The sequence below is a fragment of the Embiotoca jacksoni genome, unplaced genomic scaffold, assembly GCF_022577435.1.
Source record: "Embiotoca jacksoni isolate LCO1_2020_lvr unplaced genomic scaffold, fEmbJac1.0.p SCAF_20, whole genome shotgun sequence".
NCBI classification, from domain to species: domain Eukaryota; kingdom Metazoa; phylum Chordata; class Actinopteri; family Embiotocidae; genus Embiotoca; species Embiotoca jacksoni.
In genome coordinates this window covers 896,989-916,236 of record NW_027185341.1, presented here as the reverse complement: position 1 = coordinate 916,236, position 19,248 = coordinate 896,989, and the positions used below count along the sequence as shown (strand labels likewise).

The window sequence follows — 19,248 nt, the reverse complement described above, 5'->3', positions numbered from 1 at the left end:
CCACACATGGCAGCTTAATTATATTTTGCCTGGAAACCTCTTGAGGCACTCCTTACCTGTCCCCCAGGTTTGACTTGTGTCTTTCTGAGAGAGTAAAACTAATTAAATGCCTTGTCTCAGCTCACTAAATTTCAAAGCAGGACTTGCTTTTAGGTTCTTCATTTGTTTTGTGCTTCAGTGGAGCATATTACCAAACAAATGTGTAACAAATTGAATCCATCCAGCTTTTAAAACGGCAAATCATCATTTGAATTAAAAAAAAAAATATGTAAAAAGTCTCTTTGTTATAATTTTTCAGCTTGGAAGCCAAATCTAAAATGCCATGATTTCCGGGAGAAATTTTGGCGCAATGACATGTAGGAGAGAAACTAGGCCTGTGGCCGTTTCACAAAAGCAGAATTAAGAAATGCCAGAGAACAGAGTGAAAGTATGATCAAGCCAGGCTTTTAGCTCGGTCTGGAGCAGGTCAGCTGCACAGAATAAATCTCCACTGTGCTGCTTTCATAAAACCGAACTAAGGCTTAATTCAGACGGGATACCTGGAAGGTCCTGGCCTAAATCCCTCATCCAAATTTAGTGAAACGACCTTCTGGACTGACTAGCAATTCAAATGCTGCATTGGCAGGTATATTGACGGGGTCTGCTGTAGGGTCAGTTCACCCTAAATACACAGAAAACATTCCCTCACTTCTTGGGATGTGTAGCCACAGCAGATACTGTTGTGAAAAGCCTAAAGTCACGAAAGCCTAAATAACATGACTGTAAATCAAATTTGCAATTGGAATTGTGGTTTTGTTTTTTTTTTAATTTTAATTTTTTTAATTTTTAATGTCATTACAGTCTTCCTACAGAGTGGATGGTAGTCGACAGCTGCTGATCATTTGGTAGAAAAATACGCGCCGAAGAAAGAAAGAGATGACACCGAGCTTTAAGTGCTGCATTGCAACCAAATTAGTTTGCCCTAAGAGGATATTTTTGTTTTCAGTGTCATTACTTGACGTGAACTCTTCGCGTTTAAATAGGACCGTGCTTTATGGAAAGCCCCGCGATAACGCCGAGATAACGATATCTTTCTCCTCTTTACGCGAGCCAAACGCGCGTCGGGCTCGACCAGGACAAAAGTAAACAAACAAAAAAAACCCCCCGGCTTAACAGCGACGCTTCCCCGAAACTAATATTTCTCTCCCCGGTTGTTGTTGTTGTTTTTTCTTTTCTTTTTTTTTTTTTTGCACGCATTTTAACCAATTTCTTCCTCTTTTCATCATCCGAGGGGCAGGAAGCCGCAGCCTCTCGCCAACTCTCCCCCCCCTCCTCCCCTCCTCCCTCCCCTCCACCGGCAGTGAGCAGAGAGGCTTCCCCGGCTTCCGACAGCGTCCAACACATCCGCCGCCAAGATTTTAAGGCTAAATATGTCTGACGAAGAGTCAAACGCGTCGACGGGGAGGAAAACGGCGTTAAGGTAATAATAATAATAATAATAATAAAAAATAAAAACCCGACCATGCGCGTGAAAGCGATGCGGTGCACCGCGCGGCCAAGCCGCCTTCAGGTAGCCGCTGCATCCATGCTATAACGTCGGTGGCGTTGCGGTGGTTAAACTGCGAGCGGCGGGAGGAGGCGCGGGGTGGACCGGGCGGCTTTGAACCCGTGAACGTAACATCGGCTCCAAGCGTTTCACCGCCTTTCAGCGTTGACACACAGGTGGCTCAGTTCATAACAGTGCTAACCGAGGCTAGCTGCAGGAGACGTTGTGTTTCATCACATGACTGGAACACAACAATCGTTGCAACGTTTACCCAATCTGTCATTTATTTCCTTTTTTTTTTTTTTTTTTAATAAAGATCAAATCATGCTGCTAATGTGTAAAATTTATTATTATTATTATTTTTATTTTTGCACATGTAAAATGATTTTGACAAGCAGGAAACAAACTTCGACGTTGGCTGAGAAGTTATTCGTGAAAAGAAACCACAAATGAAGCCGTAATTTGGATTCAAAAAGGATATGCAACGACGAAAACAAACGTTTGTATAGTTTCTCAAATTAATGTTCATACCCGTTATAAAGCAATGACATTATCAGCATAACGGTACCATTTGCAGTGCTGTGCTGACAGGCTGCGAAAACGTCTTGTTGACATTAAAAAAAAAAATAATAATAAAAAAAAAAATCACAGCTATTTTCATATGAAAGTGAACCGTGCGGCGTTCACGTAACTCAGGATAAAGGAACTTTCAGTAGATTGCCCACACAGCGGGCACTATTCTGAGAAGCCTCAAAAAACTAATGAGGACTTTTTTTTTTTTTTTTTACTTGCTTAATCGCTTCAGGATCCAAAAAGAGTTTTGTGTAATGTAAGAGGAGAAAGGTCATTTAATGCTTTGTTGGCAGACAACAAAAGAATAAAGCCATCGGATCAAGTGACACAATATTAAGTGTAATGAAAACTCTTCATTTAATTCTTCTTATTACATAAAGGAACAATCCAGGCTCCAAATGTAACAGTAAAGGGATTTGACCACCAGCAAAATTAATAATATATGACTAACATGTGCTGTGAGTCCCGATTTGATGAAATTTATTATACATATTAGGGTAAAAAATATGTATATATATATATATATATATATGTATATATATATATATATATAATCTTCATATAATATGTGTCTACTGCTTCTTAACATATTGGTATTTCCAATTAGGATCAATTAAAAAACAAAAAAACATGGAAAATGCAGACTGTTCCATATAACTCGCATGTAATACATACTGGATTTGCATGTGGCTTGTGGTGGGATCAACTTTCTTTCCCATTGGCCCCAAATGCAGCATGGGAAGCTTTAGCCTAACATGTGTAGCCAATCAGTTGCCTAAAAGCTATTAAGGCCCGCCCATCCTGTCCATCAACGAGTCAGGGTTGGCCAAAGAGCAGCTCCAGTTCCTGTAGTCAAAAAGCACGTTGCTTTGACAGAGAGGAGGAAGCAGTTTACCTTTTAATCATCTGTTTAGTCTGCTGAGCTTTCTGACATCATGCCAACTCCCAGGTGAGATTCAAATGATAATGTCCTCTTGTGTTTACAAAGTTCTGCTGTTATGTTTGACCTTTTTTAGTCAGTCTCTTTATTGGCTGACAGAAAATACTGACATATGATATGCATCGTATGAATGGATAAAGCCAAACTGGACACATCATTTTTTTCTGTGGTCTGAACCAAACATTTACTATGTCTTTCTGTTTTGTCTCATAAAAGTTGGTTACCCTGTTACGAGGACTGTTGTCAGGAGTAGACTTTGGCTACCATATTTTGTTGCTTACGAATTCTCGATAAAAGGGTGAAGCTTAATATAAAGTAATTCAAGCAGCTGTCTTTGACACATCTGCTTTCGTCCAAGAGTGTATTATTCGAAAGCTTTTGGACGACACCCAAGCTACACATGCCTGTGTGTGGAGCAAAGGCGCCATCATTTTTAATTTTTGTTTTTTTTAATCTTTTCAATGTGCTGAAGTGTCTGCTTTCTATTTGACTAATCCTCATCGGTATGGGGGGGAAAGTAAGTCTAACATTGGCAGTTGAACATTTCTTGGTAGTGATCTCATTCATTATCTTTTATGAGCTCATGAATTTGCAAAGTTTCCAGCTTTATTTTCTCATGTTCGTGTTAGAGAGAAGCTCAGGTAACAGGGGTGAAGTTTCAGGGACCTAAATTCAGCAAATCAGAAACAGATGATTTTCTGTATCACAGCAGATTGTTTGTTTCCTGTGTTCCTACAGAGCTGGTTGGTGGGAGTCTACATAATACAATATGTTTTTGTCTCCTCAGTGAAAACACGCTCTTTGGGATGGGAAATCCCTTGCTAGACATTTCAGCTGTGGTGGACAAAGATTTCCTTGACAAGTAAGTCTAAATGGCTCATTTGTTTCCACTTAAACATCTTAAATCTGTGTCCCATCTGACCCAAACGCAAGGATATTATTAAATATTTTGTATTCTTTCCTGAAAGGTTTGGACTGAAGCCCAATGACCAGATCCTCGCTGAGGACAAACACAAAGCATTGTGAGTCAAAACTTCACTGGGAAACCACCACACCACAACCAGTGGTGTACTTATAACGTGTTAAAGCTACGTCCAACCAAAAAAGGGAACACACCGGTCATTCACAGCCCCAATACTACCATCTTGACACTGGAAGCTGTTCTCAAAATAGCCAAGTCATAAATCAACCCGGGGTAACCGGGAGCCTCACAATTTGACACACCCACATTTTTCCGGCACTGAATCTGTGCCAAAAACTACACCGAATCGCCTCTGAATGTCCTACTGCCTCGTGGTAACTGGTAGATTTACACAGGTATTTTAACTGCATGCTTAACTTAATGCCGTGGGATTGATACCAAGTACATAATTGTTATTATTCAGTGATTCAGAGAGGGGTTTGCTCAGCATGTGGGTTCTTTTTCTGTACCCGCCTCCTTCACACTGCACGCAGATTCAGCAGCTTTCCTGTAGCCTGTAGCCTTCCTCGAAAACGTGTCCCTGAACATAGCACTTCGCTCTTCGGAAGTAAACAAAGACTGTAAACGTCGGTAAGATGAGCTAAAGTGGAAAATGATCGAAGCCTTTTGATTACTGACTGACCTTTCACCACCCTTTTCCCTCTGTTTGATGAAGGGCAGATGGTTTCTTTCACAGGGAATTTGTCCGTGTTAATTTTAGCGCAGACATAAATCGAGGACCATCTGTAAATAAGATGATGGTGTGATGGAGTGTTTTTTTTGCGGGTTTCCTTTGAAGCTTGAAGGACGAAACAATTTTCACATTGATCAGTAAATCACACATTTCACATTTAATCTATGGAGACATTTGTATTGCACCTGCCTTTTTATAAATGAGTGTAAGAATGTCCGGTTTATTTGAAAATTATGATTAAATGATCTTCAATAATGAACTCGTTAGCTATCGGATTTTTAGATAACGTACACAGCCCCATGTTGTTTTCAAAGTTATTAACTGCTTCCTTTCGTATTAATTCATTTTATTTGTCATGTTCCGCAATATTTGAAGCGCTCTTGTTTACTATGATGATCAAAAATACAATTTCTGTATGCAGCCTTGCACCAAAACAGTTTTGGGCTTTGACCTGCAGTCCATCCCGTGATCCCATCGCTGAGCTGAAATGCACCTTTAGAGGAATTCATTGCTTCACACTCGGGCACTTTGACACCTCCGAGCTGCCCAGTCGTATCTGTTGGATGTGATAACCACCCTCTTATCTGCCGGCCACTGAGCAGCTCCACTTCAGCGGCTTAGTGTTAAAGGTGTCCTGTGGCGTTTTCTCGTAAACAAACAAAAGTAACGCCTGCGTTTCATTGTTATTCTCCAAAAATCGTCATATGTCTCCTCGAGATCTAACAAACGCGTAGAATGCGTTTCCCTTGACAAGTTTTTAAAAAATTTTTTTTTTAAAGTGCATCTCGTGTACCTCCGTGTTTACTTTTTAGGATTCTTCTTCCCTTCCCTTGCTGCCGTGTTGCGTCATATCTCGGTGTCATTGCTCAAGACCACCTCGGCACCCACTGAGCACGACACCTCCAGAAGATGTCGGTTTAACGTGTTGGCAGACGTTTAAATGACGTCCACCGAGGAGCCAAAATGATATTGACCCTATCTCCAAACAGCGTCCTACGCAGACGTTCAGATATTCAGAAGGTTGCACCATGCTCGAATGAGGAAGTGCAATTTTTGTGCATTTAGTTGTTTTATATATATTTAGGTTAGGTTAGGTAGTTACTTTATTAATCCCCGAGGGGACATTTTTTTTCGCTTTTTTTTAACTTTAATATTGTGAAATGGTCCTCTCGCACATAAATCGTCAGTAAATGACGTTGCAGTAATTATGAAGCTATGAAGCACCAGAATACCACCGACACAGTACAAAGAGCGATGAGTACATCAGATCGTCTGTACCTTACAATAGGCTACCTTGTCAGGTCTTGTTACTTGACAAAAGGACACATGTGACCTTGGGCGGCAGCAGCTGCACAAAGCAGCATCATCAGCAGTGTTGTTCTCCTTCAGCACAAAAGCAGCGGTGTTATCTTTAGCCCCACAGACACTGTTCTCTCCACATTCTGCACAAGGTCAGGGCAGGATTAACATGCGGCTTTGGTGGTTAATTCCCAGCACAATGCATTTCAATGCATGTCCTCCCCAATACTACACACAGCGGCATGTTCGCCGTCACGTCGGTCAATTTACATTTGAATAAGATCGCGTTACGGTTCAACATGTAGGAGTTATAGATAGTGGGAAAGTTCCGCTTTTAGATGCTTCGATATGAATCCCGGTGGTCCTATATCGGTGAGAGGAAACCTAATATTACACAGTGTGATGTGCAAAGAGGTCATTCACAAAGTCACCGGTTTGTGGTTGAAGGAGAATTTGGCTGAGGTGTTGTGACAAATTACTTCATTACTTAAAAGGCTTCAATAGACTTACGAGTTCAGTCAACTAACACTATTGTTGTGCTGCTGAATCTACAGAGTGGAACACGATTCATTTTTTTTCCCCATCACCCTGGTGGGAGAGAGATCATTGGATGCAGTGCACTGTGGCCATGCCTGAATTCAATTATCTAGTCACAGCAGAGCCCATATAATCCTGTTGTGGCTGAGAAATTGCCTGCTGTACAGTAGAAACCATCTACTTCCCTGTTAGTACTGGCCAGGGACTTCATGTTTGTTTTTTAGTTTTTTTCTTCTCCATATAAGTCATAGCTGTGACTTCTGGTGGCTTTTCATATAGTTTAAAAAAAAAAAAGGTGAAACAGGTGTTTTGACAGAACATAACCAACAACAGTTTTGATAATAGATAAATTGTTGGGCATTTTTGCTCCATACAGGCCAAACATACACTAGTTCCAGCGTCTCAGATATGAGGATGGGCTTCTTGCCTCTTCTTTATATCCTAAAAAAAACTAAACTTTTTGGATTAAGGACTGTTGACAGGACAAAACAAACACTTTGAAGATGTCATCTTCAAGTTCCTATATCAAACAGTTTAGTTTAATATCCTTGTGATTGGAAAAACAGATTGATCAGTCAAGAAAAATGCCAAGTTCACTAGTTCCAGCTTCTCAAATGTGAATATTTGCTAGATTTCTTAATCCTCCATGACGATAAAGATTTGTTTTTAACTGTTTACTGGACAAAACAAGTGATTTGAAGACATCAACTTGGTCTTTCATTTCTGACATTTGGCTGTGGCTCATGGTAGAGTGGGTTGCTCACTAATCATAATGTTGGCAGTTTGATCCCTGGCCCACCTGTCCACATGCCGAAGTGTCCTTGGGCAAGACAATGAACTCCAAGTTGCTCCTGATGGCAGGCGAGCACCTTGCAGGGCAGCTCTGCAGCCATTGTTCTTTGAATGTGTGTGTGAATGGGAGTCGAGCTGTAAGACGCTTCGAAACCACTTGGTGCTATTTAAATGGAGACCATTCAGACCATTTACATGAATAATTCATTAAATAAATAGCTAAATTAAAGCTTTTTATGTTTAACTACATGCCTAAATTTAACATATTTATGGTTAATAGATTGAATTATTCATTAAGCTATTGAAAAAAAAAAAAAAATCAACCAATACAGAAAATTATTAATGAAAATCATCATTAGTTGCAGCCCTAATAAAAAATTTATGGAGGATCTGCTTATGCCAAAAAAAAACAACAACGCATTTCTCTGTTTTGTTTTTGTCCTCCTTTTACAATTCATATTGATCTTTCTTTCTCTTTTTTTTCTCTCTGTATCTATACTTCCTCCTGTGTAATTAAAGCAAAGTCACACAAACTACTAACTTACCATTAAACCTCATTCATAAATCGCATCATCGAAAGCACTGCCAGATGTATACACCACCATTCATATCACTCTTTCCTTTACATATGGCAGCTGCTGCTTCTCTACTTATATTTCACTCATGGTTTACAGTGCAGTGGGTAGTGAGTCATGTTGCAGAAATGTGCGGGTCTTGTACTTGTCATAGCTATTATTTAGATGGTATTTCCTCTGTGGTTAGCAAACTGCAGCTGAAAGGCTTGTTTTCAGCAGATACTGTTTTTTTCCAGGGGAGGGCTCGGTTGTTTTGATATTGAGGTTTGAGAGGAAACCAACGAACCCAAATGTTGTCTGTGACTTCCTCCGCCTACTTACTCATGTTATATTCTGTATTTCAGCATGGGAAATTGTCAGATACAAGGCTGTAGTTTACTCTGTTTTTGTAGTTACTGCTGCCATCATGTGGCTTGAAATATAATAAGTGTTATTCCTGCAAGTTTTTTTTATTTTTTTTTATTTTGAAGGATTTCTATTATGTGTACAGATAACGGTGCATATTCTTTTTTTTTTTTGTTGTTTTTTTTTTATCAGACAAATGCATTTGCAGTATACTCAAAGTAAAGTTGTATTATTCACTTAAGTGTTGTCTCATTTACGTTTTACGATTCGAATTTTATATTTGAGGCCTTGAAAATATTTTTGTTGTTAGCACCTGCTAAATATTCTACTTGAACCTTTTCACCCTTTTTCTTGGTGGTTGAAGTGTTGACTTGCAGAGAAGAGGGGGCGGGGGGTGGTGTGGGGGGGGGGGGGGCATACACCTTGTATGTCCAGCAGGGGGCAACAGCAGCCTGCTGTTTCTACCCCAACGAGCCTCCGTAGGAAACAACATGTCAACATAATGAAAATACGCCTCTTTCTGCAGGAGATTATAATGTGGGCAAATAGACATTTTATTTCCGGATAACTAGGCATTACAGGTTGTTGAGAACACGCAGCATTCCTTAATATAACATCTACAAAAAAACAACAACCTGTTGGGCTTGTTAACCATATCGTATTAGAGCTAATAATTATTAGTGTGTCAAATGAGTGAGTCATTGTTACAGTGAGTGTATTGTCACCTCAGGGGGAGGTGGCAGGGGGGGGGGAGGGGGCCTGGCTCCTGAATATTAGTACTGTTCAAACATTTATTTTATGACTCCCTCTGTCCAATGATAATTAATTGTTTACTTTCTCATCTCTGGATGATGGCGTGACTCTTTTCAGAGGTTGTTTGCTCACAGCAATTAAGTTCATCAGTGCTCATCCTCTCTCCTCCTCCTCCCCCTCCTCCCCCTCTGTACTCTCCCCCTGCTCCCCCCCCCCCTCTCCTCCCTCCTTTTCTCTGTTTCTCTGTGCTAAATGCAGATTAGCAGCGTCACAATCGCATCCAGAATGAGAGTAAACTCCTCATTATGCCGTGTGACCCTCTGCCGCATGAATAATTCAGGGATGCAGCGTTAGTGGCTGGCTGTTATTAGCATTCCGGATGGTGAGGGGGGGAAAAGAAGAGAGGGTGGGAGGCTCATATCACTGACAGGGCTGACTCAGGGGGATCAGCGCTGGATTGAGACACACATCACACACACATCATCACACGACACAGGAGATCAGTGGAGGTGCCTCTCCACTCGCACACCCTGCTGTCTGTGTACATCTTGCACACCCCTGCTGCTGCCATGCAGCTCAATCTGCTTACTGGGAAGAAAACAACAAAGGCCTCTCTCACTGAGTACATGCTAAACACTCCGGCTCCTGGGTTTGTGTGTGATAGATTCTGCTCTGTAAACACACTTGACTCTACCCTTCTTTTTTTTTTATTTCTTTTTTTTGGTTGTTATTTTCTTGTTTTTAATATATAATGAAGCGAATCGTGAACGCTAGAACCCCCCCCACCCCCCACCCCCCCAGTGGAGCTATCCTGGTGTGTCATGAGGAGAAACGCTCCTCCTTGTGTGCGTGTATGTGTCTGTTTGTGTGTGCTCACATGCAAGCATGCGTGCAGAAGCTGCATGTGCTTGCCATGGTGCCACTTCAGTGGATGTACTCATGCTTGACTGAGTGTGTAGACACGTTACAGCTCCCTCCCCTCCTTTTTTTTTTGTATTTCTCAGCTCCCTTGTCTGTTGCTAAGGCTGAGAGCTGTACTACAGTACTTAAACTCACCTCCACTGGCCACTGGGGGGTCAGCACGTCCGGCTCCCCCTGCCGCTGAGGACAAAGGTCATGGGCCTGAATCCATCAGCCGACCTCCTGAGGCAAAGAGACAGAGCAGAGATTAATGGCACTCAGCTGGTAATTGAGACATCAGAAACATGTTCAGCCGCCAGCCGTGCTGCTCTTGATGTTTTATTGATAAGCATGAATCTTGACGATTTGGGGCGCTTGCATAAATCTGACGTGCTCGCCAGAGCTGTACTCAACTGTAAGAAATGTGCATCTAGACCTTTTGAATTATAAAACGAGGAAACTTTTCAAATAATGGGAAGAAAGGCGTCGTATCTACTTATTCTGCTGTTGTTTTTGGATGAAATCGGTGCACACGCTGTGTTGCGGGGTGATTTCTCTGCTTTTAAAGCATACATGCTGCATCATGAGAGATGGCTGATGCAATCATAATTAAGGCTCGTCCTTGCCTGAGCTGCAAACGCCTCCCTCTTGTTGATGGCAGCTGCCAGCAGGTGGTGCCAGAAGGAAACATCACAAGTCAAAGGGGGTGTTACAAACATAATCTACATCGCTGTGCCTGTGCCCCCCCCCCTTCTCCAACCCCCATCTCCTGCTCCTCCTCCTCCTCTCCCCTCCCCTCCCCTCCCTCCAACTCCCCCCTTTTTAAAGAGAGTTTTATAATTAAAATGTGGGCGTCTCAGCCAGTACATACAGCATGTTCAGTTCAGAAAAGCATGCTCAGGGCTATTTTTAGTCATCTTTGATCCCCAGCAGCCACACAGGAAAAGCCACTGATGGCAGCAGCCCTTATACATGTAGGCTAGTTAGTATACTATCTGGCCTGATCATTTCTTTACACCTAGCCCGTGCGGGGGTAGAGATAGGAGGCCTGACTGGTGAGCAGCAACACTCCCCGTGTGTTTAAAGTTCACACTGGGCCATATGGTCCCCACAGTAGGGGGTGTTGGTGGAATTATTCACACGGAGCGCTCCGAATCACCGAGATCCTGGTATCAACCTCCGCGATAAGGGGAATGTCTCAACGGCTTTGTGCTCGGGCTTCAAAATCTCAATCCTCAAGAGAACACCAGAAGCCATATCCTTGCTTACACACTCCCTCTTCCCACTCCTCTCCGTCAGTGTGTCCCTCTCTCTCTCTCTCTCTCTCTCTCTCTCTCTCTCATCCTCACACACACTCTAACGCTCCCTTTGCCACATCCACACAGTACAGCGTGACAAACAACGCCACCCTCTGCAGCGTGAAGCCAAAAACCTGTGACATTTTAGAGGAAATAATATGAACTCATCCTCCATGACCAGATTTTGCCCCCACCACCTAATCCTTGAGTGCAGCCTAATTAAGTACAAACAGCAGTCCTCAGCTAATGCCAACAAATGGGCTGCCGCCGTCGCCGCCGCCGCCTCTGCTGGATCGGCCGATTATTAAAGGGATGCACATTTGTTGTTTCTGCATTCTAATGCAATTACTCACCCATTATGACCATGTAATTGTGCAGTCATTAATTGTGCACCCAGTCTATAATGCAAAAAAAAAAAAAAAAAAAGAAAGTCTCATTGCGGCTGAAGTCGTGGCACGTTTGGCTCAGAGGGAGTCAGAGCGGGTTTTCTCAGCTGAATAGGGATTTACCCAAATGGATTGAGATACCTGAACGACGGCGATATCGACACGCTTTTGTGCGAATCAACATTCATCCCTTACTGTAGTCTATTAGAGGATGTCAGAGGACGGGAACAAGACCTCGCTCGCTGTTTGAATCATGACTCATTTGTGTTCAGTACTTTTATGCGCCTCATTCTTTGCCATCTATTCCCATCCTGCCCTAATGTTCTACTGATAAGAATGTCCTATTCATTCTGCGTTCCTCACCGGTTGCTACAGAGAGAGAGAGAGAGAATGAGAGAATGAGAGCGAGAGAGACTCTACAGACATTGAATGAAAAGCACATCTATTTCTGAGAGGGAGCGCGAGCATGGTAGAAGATAATTATTGATTTGAAATAAGAAAAGATAAGGCTCAACCTTGAGCAGCCCGACGATAGCGCACGGAACAGAATAATTAATGGCCCTGTCTTGTGTCGGGACAAGCTTTCACACTGAGACGAGCGTATTGATTTTAAACAGATAAACTGCGTAACCCTTTGTGAAGGGTTTGACAAACAATTTAATTGGGGGGGAAAAACAACAATATTCCTCACCCTTTCCATCTCCCTTTCATCATGTCCCCGAGCTGTTTTTCCACTGGCTGACCTATGGAAACAATTACTGTGCATCAAGCCCTTGTACTGCCTCTAGACTACCAAGGAAGGCTGGTGTAGGATGCACACACACACACACTGATTGGGGAATCTAATCAATGGGGGAACCTGTCTCCACTCCAGATGCCTGTGTTGAAACTGGGATTACCGGAGCCTTTTAGCTGCATTGCCCCCTCTCCGCTTCTGTCAGAGCATGAGGGAAGATGGATCTGCCTGTTTAAATGTACCTGCCTGCTATAGTTGAAGCAGAGATAATTTACTGTTCCTGTACAACCCTCCTCTTTTCTAATCCCCCAAGGAGAGCAGCAAAGAAGCCCCCAGTCCTCTCACTTCTTCCTTTGCCCTCCCCTGATTAGCGATAGGGGCTGTTTGATCATGTTTCCCTGCCTGTCCTTGTGATTTGTAAGCTGTTTAAACGTGAACGAGGCAATTAAATAAGGACGACCGGCGCGCAGGAGAGTGGGTGCCGCGGTGATCATTAACGATGAATTACCCTGGTGTGCACTCAAACACTCGGGAGGACTTTCAGACGGACCACTGCCGAGGATCCAGATCCAATCTAACCATTGATTAACAGAGACTTGTTCTTCCTGTGAAATCACTCGACGGGGATTTTAGGGCACTCATCCGGTCTTATCGAGATAGGCTAACATCAAAGGCGAATGAAGAGGGATTGGGTAAATGGGCTCGCCTTGCCCTCCATGTAAAGAGACTTAGAGGAGCAAATCTTGAATTATTGCCTCATGTAAATAATCTACTTGGCTTGTTTTTGGGGGGAGGTGAGAGAGGAACTCATGAGTCACTCGGGGTAGAGAACACTCAAAGTACTTTGGAAGCTCTCATATTTCCCTTGATGGGAAACAACGGTGGGGGCTCCATCCACAGGAATGTAAACAACACGATGTTCCTGACTTGTGCGATCTGCCCCAACAATTTGAACGTGTTAAGCCAGGGAGATGTAGAGGTATTAGTTTTTCGAGGAGGGCTCTCACATCCTCTGAATACAAATATTGTATTCAGTAGCCTAATTCCTCTAATTTGAATATGATTTGGTTTAAGCTGAATAAATAAGTGCCGCTATTAGTCTCAAATTGGAAGGTATGAAATTGAAAAATTGCTCAGTGCCTTTAGTTAAGAGGGGTATTTAACCAAAGTGTCAGTGGCAGCCTCTTGTAAAGCACATGTTGTATAACGCAGACTGACCATACATTTGTGGAATGCATGGCATAGTTGGATTTGATTGCTCTTCCACTGAACAACACCAGCGAGTTTTTAAAAGCAGAGGTTACTGGCTGAGAACATTTTGTTCAAAACAATTTCTTTTTCTCTGCCCCCTCCCATCACAGAGAGAGTTTAGACTGCAGTGGATGGAAAGGGATTTTCTCTCCCTAAATGGCCGAGGGGGCCGTTTACGGTGTCACTACTATGGGATCACATGATGTTTGAGGGTGTAAAGGTCTCGTGGCAGCTGCTCCTTTTCGGATGGGATTTTCGAGGCGTCCAAGAGCAGGGCCCCATGCTGTCTGCACTGAAAGGTGGAGCAAATACTTCTAGCTAGAAAAAAAAAAAAACCCAGCTGAAATCCTCAGAAGCTGTGTGTCTATTTGAAATGGGTTCTGGAGTCCCTCGGCTGCCTTCATGTTATAAACACCCACAGTGCTCAAATTCTTCTTTTGTCAAGGAGTCATAACAGGTGTCTCAGGAAGGATCCCCCCCCCCCCCCCCCCCCCCACCCCCTCCGGTTAGCATATTTTCCACTTGCATGGAAAGTTTTTTTTTTCTTTTTCTTTATTAGGAACACTCTGCCCTGGGTAGACCTCTCGCCTTGAGACATGATATGTAGACTTTCTTTGAAGCAGTAAAGGTTACTTTCACACTCGCTCAAAATTCGGCCATGCCTAGTTAAACCAGGTTGCGCTGAAGTATTGAACACCTCTGGCTGACATATGTTGGTAAGCCATGATGCACTTTGCATACAGATCACCCCTGTCTGGGGCAAGTATACACAAAAGACAACCCTAAAATTCAAGTTTGCCTCCCCTTAATACACGCAACCTTTGACCTCTTCTGAAAATTTTTTTTTTTTTTTTTTTTTTTTTAATCTTACAATTCTCAGGAGCTGTGTAGTACAGCCTTTACACAACCAGCGCCTGCTGGGATTACACTCCAGCGTTTTCTCCTCTCACTCAGTTAATTTATGGCGACATTATGTACAACCCCAGTGGGAATGGTGTGGTGCACCTTGAACTGTTTAGCATGTCATTGGATTATTTTCCCTGATGTAAATACACTGACAAATGTGTCCAACGTACAGTTGGGGGGGGGGGGGGGGGGGGAAGCCTTGGACCTCCTAATACGGCGTATCAACTTGACTGCAGTTAGGTCAATTACCTTAGCGGGGCGGACACGTTTATATAGCCAGCCCCCTGGGAGGCTGTTTGTGTGAACGATGTGGAGAATACACATTATTCATGTCCTCAGCTTCCGAGATAAAGGCTCTATCTCGCAGCGTTGCTCAGCTCTGCATCACGTTACGCCTAGGCATCGAAGCTATTGATGTTTGAAATGGCTGTATGACGGGAAAAATACAAAAAGGATAGAACTGCTTTCAGTATTTCAGACCCCAAGAGTGTTCCTGTGGTTTATGTTTGAAAATGCAGCGATTGTTTACTCCCCATTCCCCCAATGTAATGTCTGTTTTCTTGACTCATTGTGTTTAGTCTGTTACGGTCGTCTCTAAACTTTTCTGTATGCTTCAGACATCAAACATTTAATCGGATGTGGTCTCTCCCAAAACAAGTTATGGGGATATCAGATTTTTGTAAACAAGGAAATGCTAAAAACCTCTTTTTCTAATTGCTGAAAACATCACCTCCGAAATGCACAATAGCTGCCCGTCTATGCCGAGTTAAACATGAATACTTTCTTTTATTTCATGCATCCCTTTGAGGAAGCACTCCAAGTTCCTTAGAAAGAACTTTCGCCGCTCATCTTGCTTTAATACTGTATGGCTAAGTACAACCATGTGTGAACAATGTTCCTCTTTTGCTTTTATCAAGCTGACATTTAGACCCCAAGTGCCTCTTTTTTAACTCTAGCAACATTTGTGGTCAAGTATTCCATTTAACAAAATCCAGCATTTGCTTGATGTGTTTTTTTTTTCTTCTTTTGCAGCAGTTTATATAAACAACTTACACTTGGAATGTCACAGTTGAAAGATGTCAAAGGTGTATGCCGCTTTCAAGTCTCCTACATACCTGAGTTTATTTATTGTTGTCTTCTTTACTGGGAAAGAAAGAACAAAACATTTTGTTGACTTAACACAGTGATTCCCAACAAGAAAACAAAGGAAGCTCAACTGATTTGGAAAAAATACAAACTTGTTTATATAGTTGAAAATAATATCCATATAGATCAAGATGTAACACCTGCAAATGATGTCTTGGGATTTTGAGTGTCAGGAAGTTTGTTAGAATTCGAGCAGAGAAGTTGTTTACAAAGTTGAGCTAAAAGAGGAAATTAAGTTATTTTTATGGTTGAGGGGAAATCCAGAGCCGGGTGTAGTATTTTAGTCTGGTATGTTATCATGCTAACGTGCTAACTTTTGATTGTGAGCATACGTACATCCTAGTTCGTATGTCCCTTTAATCTTGCTAATATACGTTTAATACTTATTTGTCATGTTTACATGTTGTGAAGGTAGCATAGTATTTTAACATGCAATGGTCGCCGGATGGAAAATGTTTCTTCAGACTCACTGGGGTTTGGTTCTTGTTTCTTGTGTTGAAAACAAGCGGCAACCAACATTGACCCGTTGGTCTGCGAACTGCTGTTTTATCCCAGAGTTCGGCATTTTGGCCGTCGCCATGTTGTTGTTGTTGTTGTTGTTGTTGTTGTTTTAGAGCCAGAACTGACCATATATGGACCAGGTGGGGAGGATTGAGTGGTAACTATGGGAAACACAGGCCCTGTCAATCAAACAGACACGCCCCCAATCATACCGCATTTTGAGACTAAATATCTAATTAATGATGGTATTATTTTCAGAAAACTAACAAGAAGGACTGACTTTAGCGAACGACACCATTATAACTTGAGCCTTGAGCCTTTTTGGAGCCAACCCCTAGAGGCCCTCAGTGGTATTGCACTTGAAGGCACTTCGGCATTGTGCCCACTTTTCAGACCCGGAAGCTACGTCCACTTCTATTTACAATCTATGATCCTGTGTAGAAAAATGTTAAGTGTTGATAGTGATACAAAGGAAGGCATCAACAGGGTTTCTAAGATTCATCCTCTGAAGGTCATGAATGTCTGCACCGTTCCAGTATGTCTGAGGTATCTCATATTTTCACACCCTCAGTGGTGATAGCTGCTCATCATTTGTGCCTGTACAACCTCTACCACTGGATTTTGTATTGACTAATTTGTGCTGCTTATGAAATACAATTTGTCCTCACACCTCCTCATTTTGTAATGTGCCAAGTGTTGAGAAACCTGTTGTCTGCCCATGTTAAAGGTGTTTTTTTTTTTTTGTGTGTGTTTTTTTTTTCCATCAGCACGTCTGGTGTAATTCACTGTGATAAATGTCGAACTTTGTCATTTGCAACAACTCTTGTGCTTCTCTTTTATTTCAGGTTTGAAGAAATTGTGAAGAGGAACAAAGTCGAATACCATGCTGGTGGTTCAACCCAGAACTCTGTGAAAATTGCTCAGGTTAGTCTTCTCTGGCCCTCTGTGGTTTGCCTGAATGTGTTTTATATATACAGTGGTATGCTTGTAACCTTAGATTTTTCAGCCTGGCAGCCCGGGGAATACAGAACATAGCTTCTCTGCACGTTGACACATTACAGTTTTAGCTGTTGTGAATTCATCAGACCTGCCACGGAAAGAGAAAGGCGGGGAGGATTAATAATATTTCCAGTCTTATCTAGTTGGCCTAATTTCCTGAGACATATCAAACATCAATTAGAGAGAATTACAAGTAGATGCAATTAACATGTCACAACAAATTATATCTAACAAATGCTGATCTGCTCTCCCTCGCTGTTGGACAGATTTGAGCATCTAAAAGAAAATTGGTGATTCTCCAAATCTGAAATGGCAATCTGAACTTTAGAAGATTATTTGCTGAATAGTTTTTTTTTTTTTATGTGACTGCACCAAGTCTCTGAATTTGACATGCAGTGATTAGCTGCTGATAAGGCTTTGGTCTGCTCACAATAAACAAAGAAAAAGCATCGAGCTGAAAAATAATTCTCTTCCAAGGAAGAGAAATGAGTGCAGAAGCTAATTGAGAGGCTGATGTCTGTGAAAGAGTCTTTCTTGTGTGTGGGTTTTTTGTTTTGTATGTGTCAGTGCAATGTGTGGAGTTTGTACATGTGTGTGCGTGGTATGTATTTGTGTGTATTTAGCACAAGATGGATACAGAGCGAGGGGAAAGAAAGCAGGCAGGCCCTCAGGCTGCCATCTTCGCCATGCTTTGGAGACAGTAAATATCTTTTAAAAAGACATGCGGCGCTGTGCACCGCCATACAAACAGTCTTTAATTATCAAGATCAGAAGCGTTTGCATAAACCTCAGTCACTCACAGACATTAACTGTCAAGTTGATTTTATTCTTTGGGCAACAAAGGAATAAAGCTCCCTCCCCTTAAAAAAAAATATAAATAAATCTTGTGCAGTTATCTTTTGAAAAAATTGGTGGGCTCATTTTCCTACTTGAGTCATTTACAAGCTTTAAAACTGTAATTGAGATGATTTCCTCCTCTCTTGTCGTTACCCGAGCGAAAGCCACAGATTGAGTTTGGCCTGTCTCAATTAAGACATAGACCTTGACAATGATTTTTCATGTTTTATTTAAGAGGACACTGAAGGAACTGCCCCGAGCTGCGTATCAACTCTCTTGTGAAATCAGATGGAGATGGAGAGTTTTATTGCTTGCCCTCACCGGAGAAAGAGCCGTCATGGCCTCTGTGGCCTCTGAGAAGCGTTCAGTCAGCTAAATTGGTCTCATAATGGCATGGAAGGCCCCAGACAAATTTTATTCTTCTCTGTTTATTTGGATATTTACCCCGTTCAGAGGGAAGATGTTGAACTGATTCCGAAATGCTCAAGATAACAAGAGTGTTTTTCGTCCCACACCCAGAAGTCTCAGAAACAGTTTCTGTCAATATATACCTTGAAGCACTGACTTTTTCCACATTTCACTTTCAGGTGATGGTGTTCTTTTATGAAAAATGTATAATGCATAACCGGCTCCCAGATTATCACATTGTAGCACCTGCAATATGTGAAACTTCAAACCCTGCTGTATTGTGGAAGCTGAACCTTCAAACACGAATGATATGCACTGCAGCACTGAATCCACATCAAAGGGGCCCAGTGACTAAATGAGATGCTCGATCCAGGGCAGGTTTGCTCAGGAGCACCATCGCCGCCGGAGGAGAGAGAGAGAAGTGTTCAGAGGCTTTGCACAGGAATTGCTGCACACGCTGGGAAAACCCAGGGTGTGGGAGGATCAATGCCTTCGCCAGTAGAACTCGTACTTCCCTCCAAAACCCAGCCGCTTCATCGGAGGCTGTAATAGGTTAAACACTGCCCCTTTTATCCCAGTTCAGATTTCTGCACTATCAAGGAAAACCTAAACCTCGGCTTTAAGAAGATGCAGAATCGATGTTAATTGGATTTAGTCAAATGAGAATTGACCAAGCTGAAGCTTAGATGGATAAGTATTGTTTTCCTCCACTCTTTGATTGAAATCATCCATTGCCGTGTTTTCTGGTCATCAGACACTACTTTTTTCCCCATTTTATTTATTTATTTATTTATTTATTTTTTTGTTACGCTGTATAACTGCTGCCACAACTTATCCATATTCAGATCACATATTGTGACAACCTAGAAGTCCCAAAGTAGATGTA

The 19,248-nt window shown here is 42.2% G+C and overlaps 1 protein-coding gene across 2 annotated transcripts in view; it reads left to right on the top strand.

Annotated features, from left to right (window-relative positions):
- Window positions 1–1,323: 1,323 nt before the first annotated feature.
- LOC138201896 (adenosine kinase-like) overlaps window positions 1,324–19,248 on the top strand; it is a 108,762-nt gene continuing 90,837 nt past the window's right edge. Inside the window, exons 1-4 of one of the 2 annotated variants that reach the window (XM_069155446.1) lie at window positions 1,324–1,459; window positions 3,826–3,900; window positions 4,007–4,060; window positions 16,964–17,042. In XM_069155446.1, the coding sequence (XP_069011547.1) occupies window positions 1,410–1,459; window positions 3,826–3,900; window positions 4,007–4,060; window positions 16,964–17,042 (258 nt within the window). In that variant the 5' untranslated portion in view covers window positions 1,324–1,409. Of the gene's footprint in view, window positions 1,460–2,940; window positions 3,048–3,825; window positions 3,901–4,006; window positions 4,061–16,963; window positions 17,043–19,248 lie in introns of those variants that run through there. The other variant, XM_069155447.1, reaches the window with a different exon arrangement.